The sequence below is a fragment of the Tiliqua scincoides genome, chromosome 5, assembly GCF_035046505.1.
Source record: "Tiliqua scincoides isolate rTilSci1 chromosome 5, rTilSci1.hap2, whole genome shotgun sequence".
NCBI classification, from domain to species: Eukaryota; Metazoa; Chordata; class Lepidosauria; order Squamata; family Scincidae; genus Tiliqua; species Tiliqua scincoides.
The window spans coordinates 120,943,357-120,969,742 of NC_089825.1; the positions used below are offsets into that span (position 1 = coordinate 120,943,357).

At 48.5% G+C, this 26,386-nt stretch overlaps 2 protein-coding genes across 2 annotated transcripts in view; both read right to left on the bottom strand.

The window, feature by feature from the left end:
* TNNT1 (troponin T1, slow skeletal type) overlaps positions 1-26,386 on the bottom strand; it is a 504,690-nt gene that overhangs the window by 363,992 nt on the left and 114,312 nt on the right. The window lies entirely within an intron of this gene.
* LOC136652004 (suppressor of cytokine signaling 3-like) lies at positions 3,301-12,981 on the bottom strand. The gene is made up of 2 exons (XM_066628805.1): positions 12,441-12,981; positions 3,301-4,139 (listed from the first exon to the last, which is right to left on the bottom strand). Exon 2 carries the CDS (start codon positions 4,086-4,088, stop codon positions 3,471-3,473), a length of 618 nt encoding a protein of 205 aa, XP_066484902.1. The 5' UTR covers positions 4,089-4,139; positions 12,441-12,981; the 3' UTR covers positions 3,301-3,470.

The following is a 26,386-nucleotide window of genomic DNA, read 5'->3' on the forward strand; positions in this document are numbered from 1 at the left end:
CCCCCCCCCCCCAAAAAAAAAGAGGCAGAAGGAAAAGGTTGGCTGAAAAGAAATGGGGATTTTATTTTTAATCAGTTTTTGGACACAAAGCCATCAAGAGTGGCTTTTTTCTCTTTTTTTGGAGGGAGAGGAAAAAAGGTGAAGATCCTGGGTTAAGCTGACCCCATGCCTATGTAGGTCTACTCAGAAGTAAGCCCAATTTGAGTCAATGGGGCTTACTCCCAGGAAAGTGGAAAGGATTGCAGCCACATACAGCAAGATTACAACTCACCCCAAAGCAGATGGGGGCTGCTCACACACATACACCCAGCATGCAGATGCCACCCCTGTTCCCCAGGCAAGATGGAGGGATGCAGGCTGGGGCATTTGGACACCCCCCACCAAGAGCAGGCTGGCTCCCTCCTTCACTGAGCTGAAGCCTCTTCTCTCCTCCAGCCTTGACCAATCCCAGGATGCCTAGGGTGAGGGGCACACAAGGAAATGTAGTCCTTGGGGTGAGGTTGCACATGGACATGAGATATGGCACCTTTGCCTGCCCAGCCAGAATTCTCTCCCACCCCAGATCATGTTTCACACACCCTCCCAGCCTCACACTGCCCCACCCACCACAGCTGCAGAAAAGCAGCAGGCAGCACTGCAGCAGAGCAGCCCAGCCTCTTCCCCGAGATGCCTGGTGACACCTCACCAGGGAGGCGGGACGCACAGATTGAATACCTGAGCCTTATAGGAAAGGGTAGTGGTTCTTCAGCTGCAACCCACCAGTCTGAAAACCACTGCACTAAGACCAAGAATTAAGAATGGGTAGGGGAAAGAACAGTCATGAGTTGGCTAAAGTTGAAGCTGTTGATGGCATGCATACTGGTATGCTTCTGTTTTCATTTGGTTGCATAAGGCATGTGTGCTTGCACACATTTTGTGAAGGGGTTTCCTGTTCTGTGAGCCTGCCAGTATGAAGTGAGGCCTAACGTTCCCAGTTCTTTCTGATTAGAAAGGGTTAACCTCAGTTCTGGTGGCTGGGCCAAGAAATACAATAAAAGATCTTTCTCTGTTTTTCATCTCCTCCCCCTTGCCACTGCTTCTCAAATCAAAACCAAAATAGAGAGGAGAGGCCATTTCCAATGGTATCTTGAACCGTTCAATCCCTGGACCCATAATAACCACAATTCCCCCTTTTTGTTTCATAATCCCAAGTGAAATATTACTGGAATTTGCCTACTAAGATTGCATCCAGCCTCTTTCAAGGAGATAAAGCTGCTGCTGGAAATAGCATAGGGTCGATAGTATGATTAAATACACTAGCAGAGGGGCTCCAGTCCAGATGTGGGAATCCACAGATGAGGCAAGAAAGAGTTGGGAGGTAACCAGCAGCAGAACCAAGCTTTCTGAGTACCATCTGGACTCGCATGGCAAATGTGCATTTCTGTCTAAGAAGCATGATGCATCTTGTGCTGTAAGTGTTGGGAACTGAAGGGAAATGGGTCTTCTGTTTTATCAGGGCAACTTGAAGCTCTGGGTCACCTGGCCTTGGAGAGGAATTGGCAGGAGCTTGAGCAAGTGGTTTCCAGTAAGGGATCTGACTTGCCACGGGGAAAAAAAAAATCTTGGTACCTTTGGCCAAGAAACTAAGCAGTGTCACTGACTGCAACTGAGCAAGCTTTAAAGTGCTTCATAAGGCAGAACAGCATGGTCTTGGAAGCTGAGGTGAGGCGTTACTTCATCAGACAACATAGTACATTTAAAAAGAGTATAAAAAGTCAAATTCAGCATTGCCGCACATCTGATATGATATGGTTTATAGGAAGGCTTGGCACAGTACTTGAGTGGGGGGTGCTGTTTCTGAAGCACTTTGGATAAGATGGTGAAATTGAGACAAGTCAAAGGTATAAGGAAGAAAGCATACAGATGCCCTACAAGGACGCACAAAAATGGGGGGGGGGGTGTCTTTCCTATTTATACTGTCTGTGGTCCTCTTTCAGACCTACTGCACTGTCTCCTATTCCAGGCTCTTCTTCTTGTTTATAGGAAATGTGCACAACTTGAGCTGCTGGACACAAAAAGTAGCTGAGTTTGTGGTTTCATTTGCCTTAAAGATGTATTTTTCCATAACGGCTTTCCTGAGTCAGCATTCTTGAGGCCTGTCAAGTTACAGTAATGACCCAACTGGGGGCCAGTGACTGGAAGGGGAGAGGAAAACAGGATCCTGAAGTGGTCAAACATGAGATGTGTGGGAGAAGGCGGAGGGCAGCTGTGTCTACAGGACTCTTGGAGCCCAGTGCTGAAAAGGAAATGCCTTTGGATGGGAGCTTAGGGGAGAGGGATGCTATTTGATATGAAGGGACTGCAAGGAAGTGTGTCCTGTCACCCCTCTACCCCACAACATATTAAAAGGGGTTGGTGGCAAACCTAACTGGCAAAGTTTATTAATTACATTTTAATCCCATCTTTCCTCCAAGGAGATCAGGGTGACAGCCTCACCCCTAAGGGAGGACAGATGGATACTGACTGACCTACTTGCCAAGCTTTGTGATGGGTTGGAAGCTGGATTCCTTGCTCAGTTGGTGTTCTAACACTTGTACAGGAGAGGTACCAAGGTTCAAGCTAATTTTAGAAAGTATTGCTGTGATTAGCAAGGCTGCCACACTTAATGCTAGGTGCTGATTGAGGCATACACTTACGTTCTTGCATCTAAACAATCCTGATTTTGAAGGTGATGAAAGCATGATCTAGCGTGGCTGATCTATGACACATGTAAGGCATGCCAATAGATACTTTACGTTGGAGTACTGTGATTGGTTGATGGGGAAAATGAATTTTATAACACCCTTTAGCAGTGGTCTTCAACCTTTTTAATGCCATGAACCCAATAAAGTATGACACTTGGGACCCACTGTTGATCCTGTCCCTTCCTAATCCCCTATCTGCCCATCCCCATTCTGCCCTCCTAGCACCGTTCACTGTAACCAAATATTCTTATTAGAGCAGAAAAGGTTACTGGGAAGCCAGGCACTAGTGAAAGGTATTTTAGCACAATTGCTAAGAGCCTGAGCAGGACTGGGGCACATGAGATGCTCTAGTCCAGTGGTCTTCAGCCTCTTTTCCCATAAGTTGCAGTAACCTCACCACTGAGGCTGTGTGACCCTAAGGTTGAAGAACACTGCCTTTAAGAATACAGCTGTACTTAGTTGAGGGCTTTTCGGTTATATAGGACACCCAATCCAGCTCAAGGAAGAGTGCTTTCTTGCTCTTACCGCTAGGATCTGAGAGAGCTCAAATCAAAGGACAACTTCACTGGTGTGTAAAGAGATGACTGGTAATATAGGCCAGTTGGTTTATTCCATGAAATAATGATGGAAAGATGCCTCCAGCAGATCGCTGATGGGTGTGCAGCCAGTTCTGTTCATGTACTGTACAAGGAATGTTTTGGAGAGAAACTCCCTGTGCTCAGTGGGGACAGGAAACCGTTCCCCCTCTTAGCTACACAGTGAGTTCAACAGTCCCTGAGGTACTGGCAGCCCTTCCAGCTGTGCCCTGGTGTCCCCTCTGCCCCGCACACTGGCTCGCACAGCCCGCCGGCACAGCTCTTGTAAAGTGGGCACCTTGCAGCAGAGTGGCTGTGTGAGAGCCAAGGGTACTGGAGGCTGCCCCTCCCTTTCCAGATAACAAGGGCCCCCTTCCACAGCCCCCAGGCAGAGGTAATGCTCAACCAGCTGGATCACACAGCGGAAGGCTGGGGGGTGACCGGCCCCCGGCAGGGCCTCCAGGTGGAAGGTTGAGCCTTGCTGCTGAATGCGCAGGTTGGTGATACCCGTGGCGGTGCGGACGCTTAGGGTAAAGAGGTGGTGGTGGTCAGAGGAGTCTCGTACGAGGAAGACACCGGGGGACTGCGAGGTCAAGAGGCGCTTGGCTGCCGTCCCCGACAGGCTGCCCCAGTAGAATCCACTGGCCTCCAGGCGTTCCAGGGCGCTTTCCACCCGCTCAAACTCCCCACAGAAACTCTTGAAGTGGTAGGAGGGTGGGGCGGTGCTGCTCATGGCTGCCACGGCAGCTGAGGCAGGTGCTGGCGGGCAGCACCAGCAGAGCGGGACCATTGCGCCTCCAGGTGGCCAAGTGGGATCTTGGATTGGTTACCGGAGCGGCATCTAAGAAGAAAGGCAGCAACACTTCAGATGTGCACATTACACCCCTATGCAAACATAGACAGAGATGCTGTCCATAGGCAGTTTCCCATTGCTCTCTTTGTGACAGAAAAATCACAAAATCCAGGGACATCTATACTGCAGTATTGACATTGAGGCCGTGCAGTCACCTTAACGCGTAAAGTGCTTTCTCTTGTTTCCTCCCATGTTTGTAAAACCTGAGCAGTGCTTTCTGCTGTCTAACAGCTGAGGTTTAGAAAAGCATAATGTCACTTCCAAGTGTCTAAGTTTGTTTTTAAATCCAAGCCACTTGGGTTCTGCAAGCCTTACCTGAGTCCCTCATGCCCTTGGCTTGTTGGAGTGAAGCACTTTTGCAGAGCAGCTCCCACGCCTTGCAATAGGCTTGAGACGCATGGTGCAACGTTTTGGTTTAATTGAGCAAGCTCAGCTCTTGCACAGTTATTCCAGTAAGGTTATTTGGGGAACAGCTGCAGGAGCTGAAGCTGACTAGAATGACAAGCAAAGGAGGAGGATGCAGGTTCAAAGGAGCCTGATAAGCCCTGAGCACTCTCTGGTTCTTTCTTAAGGCCTGTGTCATCATCCCACCTCTTAAGGTGTTGGCACTACCCGTGCATTTTGAGTCTTATCTGCAGCCACAAAGGCCTAGACCAGTGGTTTTCAAACTGGGGCGTCGTGACGCCCTAGCCTGTGGGTCCTGGCCTCTGCCCCATTAAGGGGCGGGGGCAGCCAGGAGACGGGGAAGGCAGCGGCACAATCCGCAGGATCGTGCCCCTCAGGGGGGCTGCAGGGGCTTAGGTGCACTTGCCCAAGCCTCCTGCAGCCTCCCGGGGGTGCGGGGAGCCCTGCGCAACCTTCAGCAGGGCTCCCCAGATCAGGAAAAGTGAAAGTGAAGCAATTGCGCCCCGCTCTGCAAAACCGGAAGTGGAGCACGATTCCTTGATTTCCCTTCTGACAGGGCTGCAGGGACTGGGGTGCTTTTGTGGAGGCAGAGCAGATCGCTCCACTCTCCCTTTCCCTGACCTGGGGCACCCTGCAGGCGCTCGTGCAGGGCTCCCCGCACACAGGGACAGCTGCTGCAGGGACTGGAGGGTGCACCCCAGTCCCTGCAGCCCCCTGAGTGACACGATCCTGGGGATCGTGTCACTGCCTTCCCCCCCCCCGCTGCCTCCCCCCGCCCCCGCAAAGACTTACTGTGGGTTTCAAACTCCTGGAGAGTTTGAAAACCGCAGGCCTAGACACTGCATTAAAGATGCTAACATTATCAGGGTTCAGATTTCTAGCAGTACAAAGGAGAGCCAGAATGGTTTGTAGTGGCTGTGGTGTGAGACTTGGAAGATCCAGGTTCAAATCCCTGCTCAGTCATGAAGCTTCCTGGGTGACCTTGGCTAAATCACTAACCTACTTCACGGGATTGTTGTAAGGGCAAAAGGAGGGGAGGAACTGTGTATACCACCCTGAGCTCCTAGGAGGAAGGGTGGGATAAAAATGTGAAAAATAAGGATGTCTCTGCTACTCTGTTAATGAGAGTTAAGAGGAATGCCTCTGTACTTCTGGTCCAGACAGATGTACCCAAAACAGGGAATCAGTGAGGAAGAGTGCTTGCCCTACCAGCTGCTCCAAACCCACAGCAACCCTTGAGAATTCTTGCTGCAGACTTGCAAGCTCTTTCCTTCACTTTAAAAGGAGAATTCCATATTAACCCCAGCCTGCCTTGTAGGAAACCAGTCACCGGACTTTGTACCAGGCGATGCTTACTGGGAAATAATACTGCTGTCCTATAGCAGCCCTCCCTGTGCTGCCATGCTGGTTGCTTCTACCTCATTAATCCATGTCTGGTGCAGATGTGCACGTACTACTGTTTCACAGCTCTAAATGCACCTTGGTGTATTTGCAGTACTGCCTATTTTCACACCAAGCACACTGCTGAAGTTTCTGCTCCTGTTGCTGTTCTCTTGTATTCACTGAATAGCCAGGCCCATGGCTGGCTTCAGAGGCTTTGTCCATACATGCAGGAGCGGTAGAATGGAACAAACTACTTCATACCACAGATAGGTGATGCTGGTTTTTATGCTTCCTTATGTTTCCCCCCCCCCATCTCCCTCCACTCAAAAGCTACTGTAGTAGGGAGAAGGATTCTCTCCCAGCCTTTTGCTTGCCATCCTGACCTGGTTTCTATTTACAAAGAGTTTTCCAGGAGAGACAATTGATTTTTTTAAAGAGTGAGCATCCACTTGCAGGCACCTTCTACCACCTCAACACTAGCAGCTCGTTCTCCTTGCAGACCAGGCCTAGCAGTGGGAAAGAGGTGTAGTGATGCAGTGATGATGAGCGGGTAAAGGCTAGCCTACATCATGGCTAATGTTGTCGGAAGCAGTGGCATAGCTAGTGGGGGTGGTGCAGTAAGTACTGCAGCAAGCTCTTCAGTGCACCATGTGAGCAGCCCCTCCCACTCACTGTAGTAGTCATCACTGCCCAGAATGGCTCTGAAGGCAAGTGGAAGGAGTCACTTATGGCGTGCTCCCACCCCCAAAGCCATGCCACTGGTTGGAGATAAGATTTCTTCCTGGGTTTAGCACGTGAAAACCCCATTAGACTCTTTCCTAGGAGCCAAAAGGCAGGGTCCTATACAGAGGTCCATCAATAAGTAAGAGAAACTTAGTTGGGCCCCCTGCCCGTTAACTGGGTCTTCAGAGAGATCCTTTTGTACAAGTGGGATCTTGGTATCTGCTGGGGTTTGGTTCTGGGACTCCCTACAGATACCCAAAACTCTGTTAAAAAAAAATAAAAAAGCAGTTAAAACAAGAGTCAGTCAGGCAGTCAATGAGAGTTGCTATTTTGCAGCTTGCTCTGAGAAAAGTGGCCCCCTCCCTTCACCCAGGTTCATGGCTGGTGATTAATCACTTCTGCATTCCATTGTTCAGCAACTCAGGGTGAGGGGTCACTTTTCTAGGAGTGAACTGCAAAATAGCGGTTCTAATAGTCTGACTTCCTAGAAAAGCGGATTTTAGAACCAAGATTGTAAAAGGAATTTTTCCCCCTTCTCCAGGGACCAGCAGGGACCTTCTTATCTGCTGTGGCCATCAGTGTTGAGTCTAATCCGTGGATAAAAAATCAGTGTATAAAAAGGCTGAACCTGTATATCAAGGTATATGAACCTGTGCTTTTATGTATATGTACACGTTCATATGTATCTGAACCTGTGCTTTTAGCTCAAAGCATCTTTTAACTATTTGGTCATTTTTCCATGCTGAGCCACAAGGAGGCATTGAATATTAGGAAACTGACCACAAGAAAGACACCCTTTCCTAAAATTTAAGAATGTTTGAAACATATTTTATTCTCCCAGCATTTGTTGTCTAAAACAGGATTTTGTAAAGCACTTCAGCGACATGCATTGGATTGGCCTCAAAGGGCAAGTGTCAGACAGCCCTGGATAGGGTCAGATGGGTCCCTCTTCAATAATTTATAAGTTTCTCCTCCTCCCCTTCTTTTGAGCTTTGAGGCAGTGCTGAGCACTTTTCATGATAGTGTGCATGAAATTTTGTCTGGCCCTAGTTGGGAGTTTACTTTTGATACCTGCAAACCTATGAGGGTCAAATTAGAGGTGAAGAGGAAGAATCAATGTCTAGGAGCAGCTACAACACCACCACCATCACTCCCACTTTGGATCAGTGCAGTAGTATGGGGGAGGGATGGCTTGACTCTCTCCCTCCCCCACCATTTTCCTGAGTTCAATTGCCCCCCCCTGCCCTATTAATGTTGGAAGAGGCAAAAATCCAGGTCCTTTCTCTACCCTCCCCCATGGATTAATTTTGGGGAGAGATTTGGATCTGAGCTGAAGTGCGGGAGAAAGAGTTAATTCCCTCCTTCCCCTCACTGTGGTCCTAATTCAAATTAGTCCCACCCCTTCCATGGTTACTTCTAGCCAAAGAAAAAGACAGTTGGAGAGCCAATCACAAATTTGCCCTATCACATTTACTTTAGCCTTGCACACACTTTCAGACCAGAGAATCCCGGGTTGAAATCCCTGCTTGGCCATGAAGCTTATTGGGTAGCCTTGGGCCAGTCAGTGATGCTCAGCCTACCCTGTAGTGATGCTAAAAAGATGGTGCCATGTACACTGTGTTGAGTTCATTGTAGGAAGGCGAGCTTAAGCAAAGAAATAATGAAAACTATGATATGGGGGGGGAAGGGAACAAAGACATACTGCCCTCCCCTTGTAACTTATATTCGTCTCCAGGGAGATGAACCTTAAAGAACACTAGTGCACATTTTTTAGAAGGCATCCTATGCACCTCACCTGAAATCAAAACAAGTGTACCAAGAACAAGTGCAAAGAAACAGGGAACATTGGTGCCTCTAAAGTTGCACCCTGTACATTATCTGCCCGGGGGGGGGGCGCTGCTGTAGTAAGTGGTGGAGTATCCTGGAGGGACAAATGACCTCATCACCTCTGGACCACTTCATGCATCCCAAATTATGCTCTGAGCAAAGTCCAGAGGAATTTGCCACCTGCATGCATTCTTGGAGCCTTCTCAGGAGATTCGTAAACAGGTATGGACAGAGCACAGGAAGCCAGCTTCTACTGAGTCCCACTAGGCCAGTACCATCACTACTGATGGGCAGCAGCTCTCTAGGGTTTCAGAGCTTTTCCCATCCCTGCCTACCTGGAGATGTTACCAGGGGTGGAACCTGGTACCTTCTGTGTGCACAGAAGGTGTGGCCTGACGCATTCAGAGATTTTAACAATCTGCTTCAAGTTGTAACCATTCACCACACATCTCTTAAAGCAGTGGTTCTCAAACTCTCTGGGAGAGTTTGAAAGTCCTTGCAGGGGCAGGAGGAGGAGGCAGCGGGGACTGGGGGGAAGGCAGCGGCGCGATCGCGCCACTCAGGGGACTGCAGGGGCTTGGGTGCACTTACCCAAGCCCCTGCAGCCTCCCAGGGGTGCGGGGAGCCCAGCGCGACTTCTGGCAGGGCTCCCCACAGCAGGGAAAGTGGATGCGGAGCAATTGCGTCCCACCCCCGCTAAAGCAGAAGTGGAGCGCAATTGCTCCACATCCACTTTCACTGCTGCAGGTCGTGCCGGGCTCCCCACACCCCCCGGAGGCTGCAGGGGCTTGGGTACATGTACCTAAGCCCCTGCAGCCCCCCCAGCGGTGCAATCCTGGGGATCGCACCGCTGCTGCCTCCCTGCCTCCAGGCTGCCCCCGCCCCTTAAGGGGGCAGGGGCCAGGGCCCGCAGGCTGGGGCATCATGACACCCCAGTTTGAAAAGCCCTGTCTTAAAGGTTCTTAAAGAGAGGCAACAGGCAGACTCTCATCATTCAGGTAATTCAGCAGCATCTCTCCAACCAGGAGGGGAGGATCTAATAGCAGCTGATGATGAGGCAGAATGACCTACCTTCCAGTAGAGGCTTATTGGAGGGAGCAAGGCCAGAGTAGAAACTCATGCAGAGATGAAAGAGACAACCTCCTGGTGGGAGGGCTATTTGGACTCATGGGGACTTTCAATTTGCATTCCTGCAATAATATTATTTTGCATGTAATCCTCCATGCAATACCAAGCCTTTTTGGTTGGGAACACTCTAACCTAAGAAGACTTTTTTCTCTTCCACAGCTAATACCACCTAGGGGTGACAGGCAATTCAAATCAGAGAAATGGTGTGGGAGGGTCAAGCCCCCCCCCACCCAGTGCTATAGCCCTGATCTAAGATTATTCTCCCCCCTCTTCTCCCATGCTCCCTTACTCGGCATGTATATATTAACCCTACAGCTGGAATCCACACCATTTTCCCTTAGCCGGCAAATATTCAACAGGTACATTGAGAGAGAAAACAAATTTGCTGTATTTGCTTGTATAGACAGAGGTTTATAGATCAATGCATGCAAATGTATTATATATATAAAACATCATAACCTTTTTTTTCTGTTTAGGCAAACTTTGGTTTTTGCAAGTGCGGGGGGGGGGGGGGAAGAAGGAAGTTTGTTTAAAAAGACCAGCCCAGTTTAAGCCCATCTGTTGCAATGGCAGACAATTACGTATGAACTTTCCCATTTCAACAACTGGAATTCAAAGATGCTGGTCTGTGGCCCTCCTTTTGCTGCTGTTCTTATATCCGGTGATTGTTGCTCTAATTGTTTTTTGGGTGCGTGCATTTTTTTTAGAAAGGCAATCTTGAAGAAGGAGAGGCAGGGCACCTGCCTCACGGAAAGACCCAGGTCCAATCCCCAAGCAGAGCTGGGAAAGGCCCCCATCCAAACCCCAGAGCGCCACTGCTGGCCAGCCAGCCCAGATATCAACCTAGTCCTAGATGGTCTAAAAGTACTGACGCAGGTTCACATAAGGAGGAATAGCAGAACTGTGCCAAAATGCAAAACAACGGCTCTGCACCCCCCTGCCCCCATGGGAATATATGGGGAAAACAACTCAAGGCTCAGCAGGAAGGGCTTACCCTGGTTGCAGCTTGGAGCCTGTAAGGAATTTCCTCTTGGGTCAGATGAATTAAAAATCCTGCTGATGATGGGCTTTTTTCCCAGAACTCCCAAATGTGGATGCTATCAGATTTAAGGGAGGGGGGGGGGCTGGAGGAGGTGTAAAAGGCTTGCGAGTGGCAAGGTGGTTCTTCACACTGTTGTTAGAAATTATAAACTGTGTTTAGGTATGTCAGCAGCAAAGTGTGAATGTTTTTAAAATAGTTTCAATCTGACTTCTCACGTTTTGCCAGATTTTGAATTTGAAAGATCTCATTTGTGTAAGACTCAAGATTTTACTTATATTCCATCTCTTATTTATATTTACAGGTACTTATATGTTCTTAACTTACATTGTATTTATCTTAAAATATTCCAATTTTTCTCCTGCCTTCTATAATGAGTGTGATAAATGATCATAATAATTTAGAACTTTTTTTTAGATGTTAGATTGATTTTAGATTGTGAGCCCTTTAGGGATAGAGAACCATTTATTGATTTATTTTATGGTGTCATCCACTTTGTGAACTACTCCTATTGAAAAGCAGTATATAAATATTCTTAATAATATTCATGACAATATATTGGTATTAATAATTATTTCTAGCCAGTCTAGGGCAAGTAATGTCCTCAGCTTTTCACATTGTTATTATTACTAAGATTTATTTGATTGAATGACAGCCCTGTTAATAATAATAATAATAATAAATAATGTTTTATTAGTGTTTTATTATATATTAATAAATAGGGGTTTTATTCAATTAAATAAATCTTAATCAGTGGATTATATTTCAATATTTTGAGCACAGATAAAACAATAGGTATAAAGGAAGAGACATATTTTTGAGTCAATTCAAAATTTTTAAACCATTTAATCAGTTAAGGCTGCAATCCTAACCACACTTTCCTGAGAGTAAGCCCCATTAAACAAATTAGGACTTACTTCTGAGTAGACCTGGTTAGGATTGTGCCCTAAATGTTGCAACTTTAAAGATGGTGGTAATAATAATAATGTGAAAGGCTGAGAGGATATAATTTGACCCATCCAGTGATTTCCAAACTGTGAGTTAGGACCCACTGCTGGCTTTTGACTTGATTTTTAGTGGGTCACCAGTGGGTGATGGAAAGATCAGATAACTAAATTGCCTAATGGCCTGCGGCTATTGAAAATCAGATACTGTAGCTGCTAATTACCCTACAAAGAGCTCAGCTCCTGCAGTTTGCAAGATAGCTTAATGGCCCTGCAAGGAGCTGAGCAAAGCAACCATTTGCAACTCTGTGTAAATAGAGAGAGTTAAAGTTTGAGAGTCTTTTTTTCCTGGTTATTATTACTTAAAAATAAATAAATAAAATATTATTTCTTTCTAGATCTCCTTTTTTTAAAGGCTGGTAAACCTGGGTGGTTCCCGACAGAGTGTCATTTTAAAAAGTGGGTCCCGGTGCTGAAAAGTTTGGGAACCCGCTGCCCTAGAAAACTTTAAATTCTGGTAAGCAGTGGGAACTCTGGGTCATCAGAGGTGAACCCCAAGCTCCTAGGCACCAGGGTCAGTTCTCCAGTGCTAGGAGCCTGGCAGCACAAGCCTATGTGTGGCTACTCGGAAGTAAGCCCTGCTGTGTTCAATGAGTCTTACTCCCAGGAAAGAGCGTTTAGGATTGCAGCCGGAGTTATCTCAGCGCTGCCTCAATTGACTATAATGGGGCTTACTCTTGAGTAGACATGCCTAGGCTTGGGCTGTGAAAAGATCTCCCCTGCACTCCGGAGTCCGACGTGTAACACGCGTGTAACCCCCCCCCCCCCAAGCACGCTTACCTTCAGTGGCGGTGCAGGCAGCGATGTCTCCAGGAGTAGCAGAGCGCAGGCTTAAAGAGTGAGCTTCGCTCCACCGGCTCTGCAGCCCAGAGAGATCCCAGTGCGGGGATCGCGTCTCTTTCTCATAGTTCAACAGCCTCGGATGGGGAAGGGAGAGGCAGAGACCCGCACACGCCCCGGGGCCGGAGGGACGCCTGCTTCCAGCAGCGCTTGCGAGCCAGTGCAGCCCCCCACTCGCTTGGGACTTGGGGACAGGAATGGGCGGAAGCTGGCTGGGAGGGGATGGGGCAAGCCAGGCCGATCCGCTCCCTCGCAGGGTCCCCCTTGAGCTTCCCGGCAGCACGTGTGAATGCGCTTTTCCCGTGTGCAGAAGTCCCCAGCGGGAAAGGAACTCTCCAGGGGGCTGGGATGCAAGTTTTCAGGGGACCGCTGGCTGCGCGGGGAGGCAGCTGATGCTGGAGGGGAGTTCACCAGAGCTGGGTGGCATGATCAGCCAGCCTCCTTTCTGACCCCAAAGCCTCTGGGCGCTGATTTCCCCGGGGGTGGGGGGGTGGCTGGGGGGGGCGACTGACACGCTGGGAGAGGCAGGGCTTCTCCCTGTGCCTGTGTGTGGCTGGGCTGGGGCGGAGCGTGGCGGAGTATTTATTTTTATGAATGGGCCCCACTTTCATTGGCCGCCGGGGGGTGGCTGGCAGGCTGCTGATTGGCAAGAAGTGGCCGTGCAAACCCCCAGCAGGCGCCCTCCCCCGCGCCCTCCCCCTTCGCTTTTTTTGCTGGGTGATTCCTGGAAGTGTGGAGGGGACTGTTGGTAAGAAGGAGGGGAAAGCGCGCCCGTCCCCGCCTATCCCTGCCGCAGAAGAGGGAAGCGAGGTTGGGTAAGGTGATCCAGGGCTTGCTTGCAGGGAGATCCCTCCAAGCCTTAACCCTCTCGGTGCCAGGGAGGGGGGGGAGCCTTTTGCCAGCTGACCACTGGGTGATGAGCTCCCCCCACCCCACCCCCTGCTCACCCTTGGGTGACACAAGGCGAGGAGGATGAGTGTGATCAAGCGGTTTTTATCAGTGCGAAATGATTTGTTTGTGGAGCACGGCATGGCATGAATGCTTTATGTCGCACACAAAACATTCATGCCCTGCTCCACAAACAAATCATGGGCTTGTGCAGCGTCTGTGTCCTGTGTGGGCCCCAGTCTGCAGATATGTGTATGCTTGGGTAGGGCTGTAACATGGGCATTGTGGTGTGGGGCAGAGGCTAGAGCAGGGGTCGGCAACCTACGGCCCAAATGCCGGATCCGGCCCGCGTGGAACTCAGTTACCCTCCAGCCCAGTTTGCCGCGTGCCAGTCCAAGAATGGCAGAGCCGCCTGCCCAGGCTTGCACGGTCCCCGTGCCTCCCAAGCAGAAGTCCGCACAGTTCTCGGAGCTCAGTAACCACAAAGTTTGACAATGACATGATGACATCATTGCTGGACCCTCATAGCCTGAAAAGGCCCTCATAGCCTGAAAAGGTTGCCAACCCCTGGGCTAGAGTGCACTTCACCTGGGTTCAGAACTCAGAAACTACTTGGATGGAGATGGTTGTATCTATACAGTACACGGTACAGGGAGTGGGTGGGTGCCTGAAATGTACCTCGGAGTGTAGTGTGGTGGCCAGGGGATTGGACCTGCTCCAAGCTCAGTTCTTGAACTGACCTGGTTTTGCCTTCTCAATTCAGCCACAAAACGTACTGCGGCAGAGCCCAAAACTATAATAAATGAAATGACTGGCAGTTTCCTGGCTCTTTAATGGTGCCCCAAAGCCTGCCACGTGAGATGGGTCATCTTGTGCCACTTAATGTATAGCTAGGAGCTCCGTAGGCCATTAGTGTAGTAGACAGTACTGAGATCTCTGGGAGGGCACCTGAGGGAGTGTGGCAAATGCTGCCCACCTCTTACTTGGTGATGTGCCCGCCTCTGCTCCTCCCACCCCCCTGGATTTTAACAAGAAGAGAAGGATAGAAAAGAAAAGGAAGTGGAGGAGAGGAGAGTGTGGACTAGAGCAAAACATTCTAGCCCACCGCCCTTCTCTTCTCCAGGCGTCCTCTGCCACTTCATCCCTCTCTTTCTTTTTCACGCCAGGGATGGAACAAGGACCCAACAGCATAGCTAGAGGGGGCAAAACAGTACGTTCTGCAGTTGCCACAATGCACCATTTAAGCGGCCCCCTCCTGTTTGCCTTTGGAACCATTGGGGCAGCAATGGTAATAATGCGCAGACCCCTGCCGAACCAAAAGGTGTCTTGCATGTTGCCATTGCTGCCTGGTATGGCTCCTAAAGCTAGTTGGAAGGGCTGTGTAGGGGCCACTTACTCTGCAAGTTCCAGTGCCTGCACAACATACCGTTTTGCCCCCCTCAAGCTACACTACTTGGAGGAGCAGTGGGGGTGAGTACATAGATTAAAGGGGCGCCGTCCACCAATCTGCTGGTTGTGATGGTCACCCTAGTTGGCCTCATGAATAGACCAGCCCTGTCTATGGACTCTGTGTGGAATTATAGACTTTGGCCAGGGACATTGGTTTGAAATCTCTGAAACTCTCATCTGCACAGGGCAGGCCTCAGGCCTCTATCTTTGACACTAAATTGCTTTGCAATAAGTTGTGATGCTAAAAAGAGAGAGCTCTGTGTATGTTGTGATATAAATATTCAGATATTTGATACTGATACTCTGTGTGTGCCTCATGTGGTATGAACAGCATATGTCTGAATGGTTTGTACATATAATGGGAGATTATATGCATTTTTAAAAAGTCATTGGGTACATTTTTGTCCCACCCCTCCTCCTGATTTGGGGTCCACCATGCAGTGAAAAACAATAATGTAAAAATCCACACAGTAAAACCAATGCCAGATATACACATCTGGGATATGTGCACATATGCAAATTGATGTCTGCAAATAATATATAGATATATAAAAGTACATGCTTGCATACAGGTTTGTGACTATACATGGAACATGTGGATGTGTCTTGGTGTATGTGAATTATTTACATCAGTTGATGCAGCTCTGTCTTTTTGATTGATGACGCACACACCACAAAATATTTTATTATTTATTAATTACATTTTTATACCGCCCTTCCTCCAAAGAGCTCAGGGCGGTGTACAAGACTGCTCCCCTCCTTTTGTCCTCACAACAACCCTGTGAGGTAGGTGAGGCTGAGAGAAAGTGACTGGCCCAAGGTCACCCAGGAAGCTTTGTGGCTGAGGGGGGATTTGAACCTGGATCTTCCAGGCCCGAGTCCGCCTCCCAAACCACTACACCACCCTGGCTCTCAGGGTGTACTGTACACGTGTCTTTTTGAGCAGTTACTGTGCTTTATGTATGTGGTTTGTGTGCAAGACCCAGCATAGGGTATATGTGTATGTGCACATGCATGCAGTTGCTCGTATGTATGCCACTTGCTCCTGGTGTGGAAGGGATTGTCACTCCCGGATTGGCCTTTTCAGCCACACTAGACGCTGTGCCAGAACCACCTTTCAGAGCGCGATACCATAGTCTTTCGAGACTGAAGGTTGCCAATACATACAATGTATATGTCTGAAGTATGAGAAGAATGCACATATATTATTCTGCACGTGGCTGCTGTGTCTGTGCACTGTATGAGTGGGTGCATGGTGCAAGTGCACTGTGAACATGGCTTTACATGTCTTCAGGTGAGTGCTTACAGTATACTTGGAGTTTGTGTGCGCGCCTTCTAATGTGTGCATGGAAGAGCATATGTGTGAGCATCTAAAGCTGAATAGTGTGCAAAGCCATGCGTGTCTATGAGAGGCGAGCATCAATGATCTTGTTAAAAGCACTTTTATGGTGAAAATGAACCAGCCTGAAATGTGAGGTGAATGGTGAGGCATCAGTGCTAACTGCACATGGGTATAGGGCATGCTGTTTGTACATGTAAACATCTGTGGTGATCTCTACATTCGGTGTGCGCACAATTGCATATGTGCCACAGGAAACAATGCAGCCAGTGCATTCCATATGAAAAGAGAGGAGGGTGGGAAATGGGTCTTTCTCCTTCTCTCTATTTCACAGCTATTCAATCCTCCCCCTCCCTGCACCCACTAAGGCATGGTACCTAAAAGTGCCACTGATCCACCGCATGCATCTTCCCTCTCCCTAGAAGCCTTAGCTTCCAGACACAGCCTCGCCCTCCACCCTTCTAGACCCCCCACTCTCTGGCCAGAGAACCCAGGCATCCTGGCACTGTCCTCTCTTCTCTTCCTGGCCTGGGTGGTGTTTATGAGCTAATCATGCGCAGTCAGGGCTGTTAGCTCTTCCTGGCAGGTCTGAAGTTGCCGGTAAAGGCACCGGTTTCCTAGCAGTGATTAGGGGGAAAGCGAGCGCGTGATGGAATGCTAAACAGCAATAACCGCACACATACACAGGCAGGCAGGCAGGCAGCAAGCCTTGGGCTCTGGGGAGATGTGGCAGATTGCAGGGAGGAGGGGTGGAACACGGGAGAGGAGCAGTGAGAATGGCCACAGAGCCCCCCCACCCCCCTCTTCCTTTAGAGCTTTGTAGGAGCCAGGACCTTTCTCTCAGAATCTCTTTCCCTGCTGAGGACAATCTCTGGGATATAGTAAGTCATGACAGAAGAGGTGGCCTCTGAGCATGAGCAGAATGCCTTGCTGCCAAGTCACACAATCTTACTGCATCCAGGAGAAAGTAAGTATTTCTGGGGCAGTGAATGTCGTTGTGGGACTAATCTTAGTTGGGGTTTTGGTTCAGAGCCTATGAAGTCAGACCTCCCCTCTCCCCCACACTCAAAGCTGTTTCCATGTTTTGGGAATATGCGAAGCCATATAAATGGATTCTGTGCAGAGTGCTTTGCTCTTAACAGCAGAGAACAGTTACCCGTTGTCGTACGCCTGGGATTACAGAGCACAGTTCCCTGATCAGTGCATATAAACTGGGTCTCAATAATCTTCTCTTTAGGTTTTTAGCAACCATATGTATTTATTCCATTTTTATCCCACTGTTCCTCCAGATTGCTCAGGGAGACCCCAGTTCGCCTCGCAGCCATGAAGCTCACTGGGTGACTCTGGGCCAGCCACACTTTCTCTGCCAAATGCACCTCACAGGGTTGTTGTGAGGATAAAAGATGGGGGCAGCCTCACATATGCCACCTTGAGTTCCTCAGAGGTACAAGGGAATAAAAACCTCACAAATATATTCCATTCTGCAGAGTGTCACGGTTCAAACATGCTTGCCCTGGTGCCAAGGTGAGAGAAACTTGGTCTTGCCATACTCATCCCCTGAATAGCTGTGTGAGATCTCCTTGTTCCCTCTCCTGTCCCATCTATTTCCCTTAAGGAGCGTCTCAGTCTAAAGTGCAGTAGGAAAGAGGCTTTCCTGAAACACTTTGAAAGCAGTGGCATGGTAGGAAGATCACATGGCCATGCAGACAGGTGGTTCTGTGGGTTCACTGTCTTCTTCATTCGGGGTCGGCAAGAGTAATAGGGCTAACCAGCCTGCTTGCTGGGTTTGGCATGCATCAGCCCATTGGGCATCCATGCCCACCTGTCCAGGTCAGAGGACAGGTAGCAATGTCCAGGTAGCCATAAACTATCCAATCAGATGGCCCTGTGACATCATCGATCTGAGGTTTCTTAAGGTCAGGCCCAAAGATTCTTGGGTATGTGTTCCAGTTCGGCTTCCTCAGAGGTTGTGCCTGTGTGTGGTCAAGCCCTCACCCACCTCCCTTGGTTCTGGGAGGTGTGATGGACCCTTCAAGCTGACCCCGAAATACCAGATTTAAAGCATTATTTTGATTTTCAAGTTTGCCACCTTATATTTTTACTGATATCAACACCTGGGCCCTGCCACCTCCCTAAGCCTATTTGCTTTATTCATTCCTCCTTGCATTACCCAACCCAACTTGTACTTTTAATAAACTTTTATTTTAACTCTTTACCTGTCTGTGGCTAATTGAACTTAATCAAGGCCTTGCCCCTAACCACCTGTACACTGGGCTATATCCTACAGCATAGATTTGTTGGAAAATAGCCACATAACAGGAGGGGAGGCTTCTTCTCTGTCTTTGCCTAGTTGTGTCCTCATGGCAGCAACAGAATTTGTTTTTGGCCTTGGCATAGGGAAGACCCCGGGAAAGGAGGGAGACACCACCTCCCTGCCCCAGTGTGGGTGGTGCTAGTGGTAGCAAACAGTTACAAGCACTTTTCCAGGTGCAATATCCATCTCAGGGTTTGAGAACAGACCTGCAGCAACCTGATCTCCATCTGTGTGTGCAGGGATGAGACTCCCAGGCAAGTTGACTATGCTGCCCTCTGCTGGAGCATTTTGAAAGTGCAAATGAGATGGTGCAAAGAGGGCACAAAGGAGAGAGGGACTGATCCAATGTTTGAGGTCTCCAGAGCTCTTCAGGCTGGAATGGATGTGAAGTAAAATGGGGGTCTGTCAAAAGGTGGTCATGATGGAAAAGTCTCAAGGCATGCAGTTTCAACTGTCTTAAGATGGAGTTTCAGCAGTGCATACATGCTAGGGATTCCAGCACGTTCCAGGACTGTGTTGTTTGGGACTTTGTCCTGCCAGGTGATGCCAGGTGATGCCAGAGACGCCTGCGTTGGCTCGGTCATGTTGTGAGAATGGATGATGGCTGGATCCCAAAGGATCTCCTCTATGGAGAACTCGTGCAAGGAAAGCGCCCTACAGGTAGACCACAGCTGCGATACAAGGACATCTGCAAGAGGGATCTGAAGGCCTTAGGGATGGACCTCAACAGGTGGGAAACCCTGGCCTCTGAGCGGCCCGCTTGGAGGCAGGCTGTGCAGCATGGCCTTTCCCAGTTTGATGAGACACTTGGCCAACAGTCTGAGGCAAAGAGGCAAAGAAGGAAGGCCCATAGCCAGGGAGACAGACCAGGGACAGACTGCACTTGCTCCCGGTGTGGAAGGGATTGTCACTCCCGAATCGGCCTTTTCAGCCACACTAGACACTGTTCTAGAACCACCATTCAGAGCGCGATACCATAGTCTTTCGAGACTGAAGGTTGCCAACAAGATGGAGTGTGGGAGATTTTATGCAGATTAAATTAAATTCACCTCTGTGCAAGACAGATTTCAGTTTCCACCAAGGGCCTCTGCAACAGAAACAAACGTGGTTTTTCTCTTGATTTTCTCGTGGTTTCCCTCTCCCCCTTTTTAAAGATAGAATGATGCTTTAACATTTGTATAGTGCCTTCTAAGTGTGTAAAGCGCATCACCTGTATGATCTTGTTGCAATCCTTACAACAACCCTGTAAGGTCAGCATTATTACCCCCACATATACCCCCAACTGGGGAGCTGAAGCTGAGAGGGAGTTGAACCCACCTAGTGAGTTAATGGCAAAGGGAAGATCTGAACCCGAGAAGTCGTGATCTGTGATTCAATCTTGTAGTAACTTCACAAAAACCTGGCACTTACTTGGATCTGTCTCTGGCATTAATCGGAACACAAGTCCCTAGTAAGGCAGGAGCAGAAGGAGGAACAGTTGGAAGTTAACCAGGTTGGATACTGGCCCATTAGAAGGTCCATGTGGCCTGTTTAATCCCTGAACCCTCCATACTGGTGGCGGTGTCCAATATGGGAGAAAAGAGTGATAACGAAATAATAACACATAACACTTTCTGCACTTCTCATTTTTGGTTAAAAAAATGCAAAAAAAAGTTTTATTTGGTTTTTATTTATTATTTAATGGGGGGTGCAAGGATGACGACTGTAGTTGCATCTGCCGACACTATACCACCTACCTAGTACACTTTTAAACAGATTATAATTTATAATTATGAGGTAAATTTTGAATAAAAACACATAATGCTGCTTTCTGCTCTTCTAACTTTTGGAAAACACTGAAATCCACGACAAAATAAAACCGTTTTCTCTCACCTCTACTAATATGAAATCAGGGGGCAGGTGGGGGGGTACCATGAGGGGCCCCGTGCAAGATTCGGCCCCAGCAACCTGCCACTGTAAAGCAAGGGGACTTGTCTGATGTAGCTGGTCACTGGCAGCCCTCCATACATTCTAGTTATAGCAGGGACACAATCTACCAGGAAGGGCTCTCACAGAAGCTTCTCTGACAAGCTTAGGAAATGTACATCGACCATCTTCTTGTGGATTTCCCGTCTGTTTCAACAAGGCTTGCCCAGGCCATCTTCCTGGCGAAAGGTGCCCCTTGGGTCAGATTTGGCTGTATCCCTCTCTGCCATCCTTAATGGCACCTAAAATCTAATGGCCAGTGTGTGCTTGCAGGCGGCATATCAGTAAAAGCCATTTTGCCTCCAGAAGGCTTCCCAGTATAAATGCTGAGTTGAATTGGCAGCAGGAATTGGCAGGTACGATCAGAGGACCAAAGACAAAGATAGCTCACGAAAGGGCTGAAGGTCTTTCTTGTTCCACTGGTTGTTCAGCTCACCTTCTTAGGTGAGTTCCATGCAGCTCTTACAGTGGCGGAAAGTCTTCTTTGCCAAAAAAATGTGTAGATATATCTCTTCCCCCCCCCCCCAATGTCTCTCCCCAAAAATATGAACTGGAATTAATACAGACTGTGCAACATCTGACCCACCAAGTGGAATGCCACCCTCCAGCCAGGTTTGGCTGCCTGTGGGGAGTTTAGTCATCCTCCTGGTTTTGCTGCCAGCCAGGAACTTGTAAGACAGCTGTTCTGGCCAGTAATGAAGCTACAGGAGGGGTGTCGGTAAGTATTTCAGGTGCCGAAATGCGCAATGTAACTGGCCCCTCGCCATTGGCCCCTGCCACGAGGGGCAAGTGGGAAGGTCTAATTACATGATGCGTTGCAGCACTTACAATACTTATTGCACCGCCCGCCCCTCTAGTTATGCTGCTGGTTCTGGTAGGCCCCTGGCAGGCCACACTGTGTAGCTGGAGACCTGAATTCTGCTTGGGTGCTGGCACAAGTTTCTGCAGGCCAGACTGCATCCATTTTTAGTTTGTAGTTTCACATTTTCTGGTTTTTTGGGAAGGAGGATTTGTCATTTGAATCGCAAAATTTTGGCGTCCATTGCTTTCTCTAACCAAACATGGGGCGTGTGTTCCTTTTAAACAGGTACAGAAATGCCCATGCATGTGTTTCAACTCAGCTGAACTGGCAGTCTGGTCAATCTGCAGAGTCTTACCTTTCCAAACAGCAGCAGCAGTTTGTTCTTGCCTTCACTTCTACCATGACGTACTTTGATGCTACCTGGAACTGCCAACCAAGGTAAGCCACAAGTGTATGAAGCTGCCTTTTACTGAGTCCAGGCCATTCCTGCCCCAGTGTCATGGATATGTACAGTTCAGGCCTAGTAGCATTGCAAGGCCTGAACCAAGCTAAAACAGTAACACAGAAGTGGCTTGCAATCCTAACTGCTAAGAATTTACAGCTCAATGGAAGGTGATTATGTAGCAACTAGGCAGCCAGAAAGACGCCCATCAAGGATGGAATGCAGCTGCAGATCTCCAGGGGGGAGGGAAGAGCTGAGAGGGCGAGCTTCCAGCCCCACTTCCAGAGGACAGGGTCTTTGTTCCTTGTCTCTTGGTGAGAGAGGTGGTGGGTGTACATCCTGCCTGCCAGGACCATGTGGCCTTAGGTAACTGGCCTGAGGATCTACAAAAGAAGCTGACCCAGGTGAGGGTTAGAGAATAATAGAGTTAGCCAGTTAGCTTTGTTGTTTTATGCTGATATGTTTCCTAGAAGTTTTTATGCCTCTAGCATTTGCTGCCTTTTGTAACCTTTTGTAACCCTATGTATTTAATAAAGTAGAAAATCTTTTTACCATGTTGGTTCATTGTCTGTTGGGGACAAAGGTTCAGAATCCTGCCTAGCCGTTCAGCAAGCTACCAAACATCCTCATTGTGGACTAGAAACTTTAGGACTGAGACTCTAAGTAAAGAAAGTGCTCAGTGCCTACAAGGGATATAGTTAAGCCTAGAGGGTCTCGGTGTCCCTGGGCTAAGGCACTGGCTCTTACAGGGTGGTGGCAGTACTACCAAATGGGGATCTTTGAGGGCTCTAGGGTTCAGAACCAACAACTCTGAGCACCCAAAACCCTGGGAGTGAGCCCCAAGTCTACGACACCCAGCACGGTATTCCCCTTCACCAGCACAGTTGGCTGGTGGGGGCTTTCAAGTGGCGGGAGGGCCTCTCCCATCACCTGCTACCTTTTAACTGGTTAAGCCAAGGACTGAACTGGAGACCTTCAGCACATGCTTGAACATTGAGCTATCTATGGCCTCTGCAGGCACTTTCCTCCATTTTCATCCTCTGCCCTCCACCCCAGCCCCACAGAGTCTGCCGACCTTCCTAGACGAGCAAATCTTTGTCACCCCTCCCTTAGTACTTGTAACAGTGTCGTAGCTAAGGGATCTGGGGACAAAAAAATTTTAGCATCTCCCAGGGCCAGCTGCCCAGAACACCTCCCCCAGGGGCATCACCTCCATCTGGGAGGTGGTCCGAGGTGCAGGGAGGCCTCCTCGGGCTTCAGAAGGCCTGCCAGAGACTTTAGAAAGGCGCTTCTGATTTTTGCTAACACTGAAAGTGCCTTTTGAAGGTCTCCAGCAGGGCCTACAAGGCTTGGCGAGGCCTCCCTGGGCCTCAGAAGGCTTCCAAAAGGTATCCCCTAACACCCCTCAAGGCCTGGTAGCAGGGAATATTGATCCCTTCAGTCCCCCTTAGCTATGCCACTGTTTAGCAATGGTGCTGGCTCTGGCCAGCTTCATCCCCTTTCTCTCTCCTTCACACACACCAAGGCCTAAGCCATGCCTCCAGATCTGCCTGATCAAAACAGGGGCAGGCTTGTAACGCCCCAGTTCTCATCCCAGGAATCACTGCCTGAGCTTCCCCCTCCACACTTCTGGCTGCACACTGCTGACATCTATCTCTCCTCTGCCTGCTATATTCATTACCCTGCATGGCTTGGCTTCCACTGATTTAAAAGTCAAGAGGGTATTTGTGTCTTTGGTTACAGATATAATAAAACACATAATTTTCCTACAATATATAATTGCCAATAATTTATTGGGATATGTATAAAACATCCCCTCCCTGGAGAGGGTCTTTCCTCCTTTCAAGGGTTTCCTCTCTTTCTTAATTGGCCTGGCAATCGCCACCATTTAGGGCTTTGCTATGCGTGCATTGCATATTTTTGAGTCCCTTTTCATAACACACACACACACGCAACCCTAAAATTATAATCTCTTTGTCTCTCTTGTCCTTATTCCATGCCAATCCCATGAAGTATGCCATAGGCCACTGCTACTCAGTGTGGTCCGCGGACCCATTGCCAGTCCGTGAGCTATCTGCTGCCGGTCTGTGGTGTGCCTCCTGGGGTATCCACTTCTCAGTGTCTCCCAAGGCTTGCTGCGGGACTTAGATGTACACCAAGACTCGTGAGAGGCTCTGAGATGGCAAAAAAGGAAGAGCGAAGCAGGAAAGACAAGGTAAGCCAGTTGTGTGCCAGCCTGTATGCTGGACTGAGGCACAGCAGGAACAAAAATTGCCAGTCCACCATAGTGGACTCTTTGAGAAGCACTACCATAGGCCACTGCACCTCAGTCCCTGCACCCATAGGCAAATCCCCCTGTGTATCCATGTTACATAAGATCATAAGAACAGCCCCACTGGATCAGGCCATAGGCTCTGTTCCACGTCTTTCAGAGCATGCCTGGTCATAAGACAAGTGATGTGTTTCCAGCAGAGGTCTCATGGGTTCTGAACAGTCACAGGGCTGCTAAAATGGCACTTTTTGATCACAAGTAGATTCCAGTGACCAGGGCTGGTGAGTGATGAGACTTTCTTCTCGTGCAATCCAGCCCATTTGATCTCTGTTGCACATATGCAAAGTTGGACAGAATTAACTTGACTGTTGGAAGGAGGAGAGATGTGTCAGCAACATGTGGAAAGGGTGCCAAATTGGGAAGTGTCCAAACACATGAGATCTTGGAGAGTTAGAACTGGGTTCATAGAAAAAGCAAGGAATTAAGGAGGCTGAAGTGATGCTCATACACTTCTCAGGTATCTGCTTGGGACTCATCAAATGTATCAGGATAGGGACATGCCAGGCTGGATTCCAAATTGTGTGGAAAAAAATAACCCTTTTCATTAAAGAACCTTAAACTGAAGATAAAACATGGTCTATGACTGTACAACCCCCTTCCCCAGTTCCCCAAATGGTAACAGGTTCTAGAGGCAATGCAACTTGGATTTGATTTCATCTGGATGAGGAAGCACGGCAGGGAGGCAGGCTTGGTGATATCTGATTGTTTGCAAGCATACAAGCTCCAGCATAAGTAGAGGCAAATGGCAGACACTTGTATAAAGCAGCAGATCTGCTGCCCTGCATTAGAGTCCTGAGATAGGCATCCTGCACACCTAGGCTGGCTTCAGCCAAGTCACAGTTCTGTCTGGGGCAGAACCTGTGAGCTGCCATTTGTTCTCTCTTAAAGGCACACACTGCTGTGGTCTTCCCTTGGCTCAGCCACTTTCAACTCTTTTTTTAATTTCAAGGCGCACTGACTAGGTGCTAAAATTGTCAAGACACACAATCAGTTTTTTGGCAATTGACAAGGCACACAGTGCTGCTGGGGGGGGGTCTCACATCCATGGCCTACTAGTAAATGACCCTCCCCCAAACTCCCATGGCACACCTGCAGATCATCTGCAGCACACCAATATGCCACTGCACACCGGTTAAAAATCGTTGCCTTAGCTGGTGTGTATGTCACTTTCCCCAAGATCTGATGAGTAAGTACACCATGCAAACACATTGAGGGTTTTCCAACAATCTGCCAACCATCAACAGCAATCTGCTTTACCAACAGATGATCAGATGGAAGACAGAGCAATATAAAGAGGAGCCACTTTCCGTTTATTTACATTGAAGGTGTGCATTCTAACAAGAGGGACTCTGTTAGAATGTTAAATGTTAAATCATGTTTTAATCTGTTTTTAACCGTTGTAAGCCGCCCTGGGTCCCTTTGGGGAGAAGGGCGGGGTATAAACAAAGTTGTTGTTGTTGTTGTTGTTGTTGTTGTTGTTGTTGTTGTTATTATTATTCTGGGTCAGCCATCCTTCTTGCCCCTTTTATGTGCTTCAAAGGAGCTGATCACCTTTAACTTTCTAAAATAAAGAACCACATATAAACTGTGTTTAGCCATCGAGGGTAAACTGTGTGGGAGAACTGGAGGCCAGAAGTGAGACCAAACCAGGAAGATCCATTCTGGAATGTTGTTGGTTCTTGAAAGAGAGAACCTCTATGATTGTAAAAATCCCCTTGAGGGATTTAGAAACGCCTACCTATGTAAACCGCCTTGAATAAAGTCAGAGGAGTAATCTGATGACCAGAAAGGCGGTATATAAATACCTGGTTGTTATTATTATTATTATTACCCTTCACCAATTTTTTTTTAAAAAGAAACATTTAAAAACCAGTTGCCAAAATTTCTCCAGGTATTTTGTACATGTGTGTGATGTCATGAGTACTAGCCAGTCAGCACCCTCTCTCACAGACTTCTGCTACCCATGTCCAACAAACAAAATAAAAATCAGTTTGCCCTGGTGAGGAAAGAAGTGTATTTCTACTGAGCCTGGAGAGGGCACTTCCAAGCCACCTTTGCGGTGTTAGAAATGTGATGTCTGTTTTCACTCTGTTTTCAACAGATCAGCAGATATCTCACTTAAGCACATTAGTACTCAAAGTATTTCTGGAAGAGATTTCCCCAAGATGTCACTGCACCAACAAAGGGAAGCTATCCTGATCCTGCCACCCACAAAGGCATATGGAGTTGCACAGGCTGAAGCCACAGGGCACTTGGCTTGTGGGGATTGGATTTTTTCCATGAGTACAGCTGGTCCTCAGAATGACCATAGTGCAGTTGTGTGCCTTAAAAACTGGTGGCAAATTCATGGGCTGT